At 35.6% G+C, this 6,459-nt stretch overlaps 1 protein-coding gene across 1 annotated transcript; it reads left to right on the forward strand.

Annotated features, from left to right (window-relative positions):
- Positions 1–739: 739 nt before the first annotated feature.
- LOC115227356 (evolutionarily conserved signaling intermediate in Toll pathway, mitochondrial-like) lies at positions 740–1,312 on the forward strand. Its single transcript, XM_029798221.1, has one exon. The coding sequence runs from the start codon at positions 740–742 to the stop codon at positions 1,310–1,312; it is 573 nt and encodes a 190-aa protein (XP_029654081.1).
- The last annotated feature ends 5,147 nt before the right edge of the window (positions 1,313–6,459 follow it).

A 6,459-nucleotide genomic window follows, 5' to 3' on the forward strand; every position in this document is an offset into this window, starting at 1 on the left:
TTAACATATTCAAATTTCATTTTTTGCATTTTTGCTATTTTAATTAATGATAGCTCCGTAAATCCTTTTAATCTCGAACCGAAAAATTTCGATAAAATAACCTCTATAAAATATTAATTAATAATTATTGTTTTATTTAAAAATTGTTTTTATAAAATACGATGAGTTTGTGTGAATTCACTAATCATTTATAGACATTCTTACCAAAAATATATCAATAATTAAAAAAACAAGAACACTTTCAGACAGAGTGAAAGGAATTATAACTGAAGACACCAAAGAATTAATCAGTTTTGAACGTTCCTCCCCGCACATCCCTCAGAGAGCTACGATAAAAATAAGAAGATTTTTAACGGGGCGATCGACTTTTATTTACACAAACAAGGCAATTTACGACGCGGCCACGTAGAATTCATTAACAGTGCACTCGAAAACATGAAAGTACTGATTCTCTTTTAATTCATAGAAATTCGGAATGGAGCAAGATTTAGATTCATATATTAGAATATTGGAGGTTTTTCCTAAAGGGAAGATGATTGCAGAGACAGCTTTTCAGAGGGAACTAGTCCATTACCCTAAACAGCAGCACTGCTGTGGAAACATAATCTATCACATGGAAAAGAACGGTATATGAGCGAGTCTTGACTTTTAAGGAGTCGTTCCCAATGAAAAAGTCGGCGAAATCATTTCCAGTGTATTCGGGCTCAAATCTTTTGCAATGAAGAGATATTTAAGGGCGATGTATTGGATGCCAAAGTTTAAAGGAATGAACCCCCACTATGTTCCCCCTCTTCCTAAAGAACACGTCAAATCAGATCACTTCCAGCTCACCTTGGCCAGAGTCGCTCTAAAAAGAATGTCGTTTGACATCGAAGCAGTTATTTCTTGCCACAAACTAAGGAGTCAGCCAAATTCTCTGTTCATAGTCTCCTCACAAAGTCCACTGCAGAAAGAGCTGATAGAAAAGGCTCCAGCTTGTTCCCAGTTCTGTATTTCTGGGCCGTTCAAAAGTTTTTTGAGAAAACATATGCTTAGCTATTACGTGTTGGGGTATAGGACTGATGCAACTGGTAGAGTGGAGAATTCGGACGAAAATTTGTTTAATTTTTACTTTGAAAGTGAAGAAGATAGGAAAAAACTAAAACCTGTAAAAACAATACATGAACAAGATGATGAAACAATCCTGGCACTGTGTATTTTGGTAGGAAATGAATTGGATTTTGGATCCACTCTCAGTGGGTGGCTGACCTATTTACAGGAGGAAAATCCAAGTTTAGTTTCCAGACAAGTGAATATACGTCTGTCTGAATAAAACTAATCTTCCATTGTTGCATCAATAATTTTCAAGCAGAGATTTACAATTTTTTTAATAACAACTTTTGTACATAGTCTTGAAATGTTATAAAATCGAGGATAAATTCTTAAAGGAAAATGTTTTTTTAAGTAAGAATTGGGAATGGCAGAGTGTTTGTCCCCTTGGCTGTTGAGACGTCAGGAATACAGGGGCCTTCTACTCGACTCTACTCCAGCGGATTGGCTCACTAATCGAAAGGGTTACCGGCGACCCGTGTGAGCACCGGTATTTAACCGAACGAATATCTATAGCCATAATCAGAGGCAGTACTCTGGCTATCTGACAATGACGATTTCTCTCTTGTCCTTTTATTAATTTTGCATTAATAATTAGATAGAAAAGAGTTATTGGCAGGATATATAAAAATAATGTAAAATAAAACTATCCAGGTTAATATATAATCATCTCATCAGTAAAATTTCCCCTGAATCAGATGCAACTAAAATAAGATGATGACTCCGAGAAAGAAAAGTAAAACATTTGATATTCCCTTTAAATAAATTGACAGGCAATTCCATCGGCTGATAGCAACTCTAGAGAAATCAAAAATTTAATTGTACTTTTTTGCCCGTAAACGACCCGTACCACCCAAGACGATGATTTGCCGACAGAGTGACCAAATCATTATTGTGGACTTCCATCTGAGATATGACATCCTGATGACCTCAAAATATACCAAAGTGTCAAACCACTGAGAATAAAATCTGATTTGACGTGGTCTTGGTAAACATTCAAACCAATAAGAGGCTTGTCAGAACCAGAAGCCATCAACAATGAAGAAACATTGACCTTCTTTATTTCAAAGGGAGTGTGATATGTTCCTCCATAATCCTCCCAGAACGAATATCCGTGATGTACAAAAGTCCCGCAGATGAAGAAACAGCGACCCAATTATCAGATGGATCCACAGACACACTATTCACAGAACCAGAACTAAAACGGTCGACAAGTCGAAAGAACAAAGAGGGGCTCTTTGCTCGAATGTCATACAAACTAGCACATACAGGAAACATGAAACCCAATGTTAAGTCGACTGGTAGCCAATAGTATAGTAGACGAGGGAGAATGCAGGGACAATATCAGCGATGTCAAACATGGGATCATAAACCGCACAACTCCCCCCTGAGAGTAATCCAGTGTCTGGAAAAGTGATTTCACATAAAAAACGTGAAGACTTCCATCACAAGAAACGGCCTGCTCTCTTGACTGTCTTGTCATGGGAAACACTTAAAATCGATTTTCAGCACCAAGTGCTTGGATTTTGACACCGCTTATTTCGTTAATTTCAAATTAACGGATCAGTAAAAAACTAGGGAATACATTCGTCGGGAGATCAGGAATAGAGACGAGACAGTGAGTTGGGATATTCCTTGGGAACCAACCGCTGTCTGGGAATACAGGACACGTTATACCTCACAATGGAGCATAGGATGAACTTGGGAGTCCTCCTGGCCATATACATGTAGTATGTAACGTCTGATTGCATCCCAACAATTTGATGAGGCTTATGTTTATTCACAGAAAATTCATTTTCGTATACAGTTTTGAAAAATCCATTAAAAGTGACATCCAACTGGTCGTCTCCCTTGCATAATCTGTACGGTACTTTTGTCGAAGTGGTCGCAGTTTTTTAGAAGATAATTAAAATTAATTAATTTTTTTAGTGAAAAATAGATTATTTAATTTATAACCCTCTATCAATAATTTAAATGGTTATTAAAATTATTTAAAAATTTATTTAACCAATTTAGTCATTTTTAGTAAAAGTACCATCTGTACTTTGATTTTGTCAGATCTCGCAAATTCCCATCCTCTGTTTCAAAGTCAGAGACCCACGGAAATATTGGATGGACATGGGCAGATTCCATTTTCCTTCCAGCCATCGAGTTTAGCAACATCAAGTAATCGTAGTTTGACATTTTACCACACTGTCAGTCCTTCACGGCGGAATAAAAATTTTTTTTGGGCAAAGTGCCCTCATTGAAATTTTCAATCGGAGAACAAAAGTCTCCTTCATCCACGAATTGCGAACTCTCCGCAAAAAAGGCGGAAATGTAAGCCCAAAAGAGGAACTGACGTGAATATCAGAACAAGAAAGGGCAGGTAATTCAAGTCCATTTTTACTTAAAATCGAATTTAGGTGAAAAGTTGATAAATAAAATAACTCAGCAAAATTCCGCCATTTTTACGGAATTCCGTGGGACAGAATGCAAACATATCCTACAGACTTGGATTTCCACGGAGTTCTACAAAAACCTCAAATCCGTCGACCGTGAATTCAAAAATAGAGGGAATTAAACTGCCGGGTAGATAACCTCGACATTGCTGAGCGTACAAAGCGAGACTGTTCCTCTAATTTTAATAAACGTGTCCTCAACTGTTGTTGTGGCTTGGGAAGACTTTTCTTTGAGTGCTTTCTCCAAACCAAAGTGTCTGGAAATGTGAGGACAACTGTCGAGAACTTTTGCATGTCCCTCTGCTGGCTTTCCAAAACTCGTGTCCTCAGCAATTCACTTACGAAATAGAGTCAGTTGTTGAAGAAACGCGACTTTTTGATTGAGTACAAATTCGTACTTTTCAGATTTTTGAGGTCGTGTTTTAAGGAAAAATGCTCTCAATTTTATCGTTTTATCCGCAATGATGGATTCACGGGAATATCCGAATTCTTGTAATATTTCTGTTAAAAATTGCATGTCGAACTTTTCGTTGTTTAATCCTTTTCTGTCATAAAACGAATATCGGCCTAGGAGATATATTATTGGGGGTGTACTTCGATGTCGAATACTGAAATTTCGCCATTTGATCGTTCTTTGTTCAAAAATGTTGAATTTGTACTGAATCCACATTTTTGAAGAATTTTCTGACATTCATTGACATCAATACTCATATTGACTACTTAGACCACAAAATTTAATTAACATTTAAATAAATTTATATATAAATATCAAAATCACCATAATTTAATTTTTCCACAATAACAAACACAACGATGGGGCAGTATATTCAATACCAAGCCTCTGCTAAACTCGATCCTCATAGATTCATTGCTTAGTAAGAATTTAATGATGACACTTCATTCAACCGGTCACAGATCCCACACCGCACTAGCTTAATTCCAAAGACTGATTTTTAAATTTTGACCTGATTCCTTTTGGCATGTTGATTTTTATGTTGAAAGAAATCCATACTTTGTCAACCAATGAACACTCAACCATCCCAGACTAATCGGAATACGGAAGAGAAAAAGGTAAATGAAGTTATAGGAAACTGTCATGGAAGACAAATAACACGTGAGAGCAAGGTTAACTAAGAAAACCAAAATTTTTGGGTACTTTTGTCGAAGTGGTCGCAGTTTTTTTAGAAGATAATTAAAATTAATTAATTTTTTTAGTGAAAAATAGATTATTTAATTTATAACCCTCTATCAATAATTTAAATGGTTATTAAAATTATTTAAAAATTTATTTAACCAATTTAGTCATTTTTAGTACGCGGCATCCAAATTCCAGGACTGTAGAAGGAATTTATGTCTTTTACAATCTGTGCAAAAGATTCCTTATAGTTCTGTATTTGTTTTCGCCACATAAATTCTGAAAAAATAACTAACTAAAAAAACCTGCGAAATAAGATCCCAGATGATGTCTTACAGCTCCTCTTTGAGCTTTATTCTTGCATTTTGCACTTCCCCACATTCGTTCTACTGTCTGGGTGTGCACTCCCGTCGTTGGATCCAAAAAAAAAAAATGCACTGCATCCTCCTTACTTATTGGAGCTGTCGGAATTTGATGTTGCATAAGTCCACAACAGAATTTTCCATGTGACCTATAGTGCCAGTTTATATCAATATTAGGTACATGCTCGCCATAATATTAAAAAAATTAGAAAATAAATTAGTAAAAATTTAATAATATTTTAAATTATTGATAGAGCGACTTAAATAAAATATAATATTCCACCTCAAAAATTATTAGATTTTTTAAAAGGCCTAAAAAAACTGCGACCACTTCGACAAAAGTACCAATTTTTGTGACAGATTGATAGATTTGTGCCTGAAATGAGTAAACTCTGTTTGAGAGTTGGGTCAACGAAAGGGGAACAATATAATCGAAGGAAAAGGCCATGCCTTCGAATCTGTAGAAAAAAATGAATAGAGAATCCCGACTTGGTAAAGCACGTAGTAAGGGGTTTAAGGCCTTTCGTTTTGGCTTGAAGAACGGTGATGACTGTTCTAGAAAGCCATAGATTTAGGCAGCTCGGAATCCTACGAAGCATGTCGTAGGTTGGTGATTTTTCTGTTTTCGAAGCTAGTTAACTTATTCTAAGCATGAGGGGGAAAATAAAAGATCTCATTTAACTCCAGAAAGTAGTCGGTGAGGGTTTGTTCCATGCATCTATTGATAATTTGAACTACGTTGGAAAGGTATAATAAAATAAGTTTTTTTGAATTTCTTTGACTGTCCATAGAAGTACCCAAAAGCGCTCAAAAAGCGTTCAGATTGTTTTGTTTAAAAACAAATTGTTTCACTTAAGGACAGAAAACAAACACAGGTCAAAATCGAAAACCGGAAGCTACGACCTAATAGGAGTCGTTTTCCATGGATATATCTGGACCGATTTTGAATTGACGGCAATCGATGTTTTGAGTGTAAGATTGCAGTCATTAATGAAAAAACTTAATGATATAACTTTATTCCTGAACGAAATTTCTAGGCAACCAACATAAGAAGGCAGAGAAGAGCATTTGTAGGACGAGAGAGTCCTAAGTTTCAGTGCCATTTAATAAATCTCCATGTTTTGTTATTAAACAAAACATGTTTGATCCGGTTTGTGGACATTTAATGGCATATATGTACACCGAAATTTGAGAACTAGTAAATATAAATTGGCGATAAATAGGCCACCCCAGCATTTTTTCATTTCCACGTCAATCTTTGTGGCATTATTAAATAGTTTAAATGTTAATAAAAGTTGTAAACTAAATCGTTTTAGTCTGATTAAGTCACTCTTGGATAATCCCCAACGAGTATAAAACTTGCTTTTCTTCTTCTAAGAATTTATTGTATTCCAGCTTCATCCTAGCTTCAATCTCCTCTTTACTAAGAACA

This window comes from Octopus sinensis, unplaced genomic scaffold (genome assembly GCF_006345805.1).
Source record: "Octopus sinensis unplaced genomic scaffold, ASM634580v1 Contig02842, whole genome shotgun sequence".
Taxonomy (NCBI): domain Eukaryota; kingdom Metazoa; phylum Mollusca; class Cephalopoda; order Octopoda; family Octopodidae; genus Octopus; species Octopus sinensis.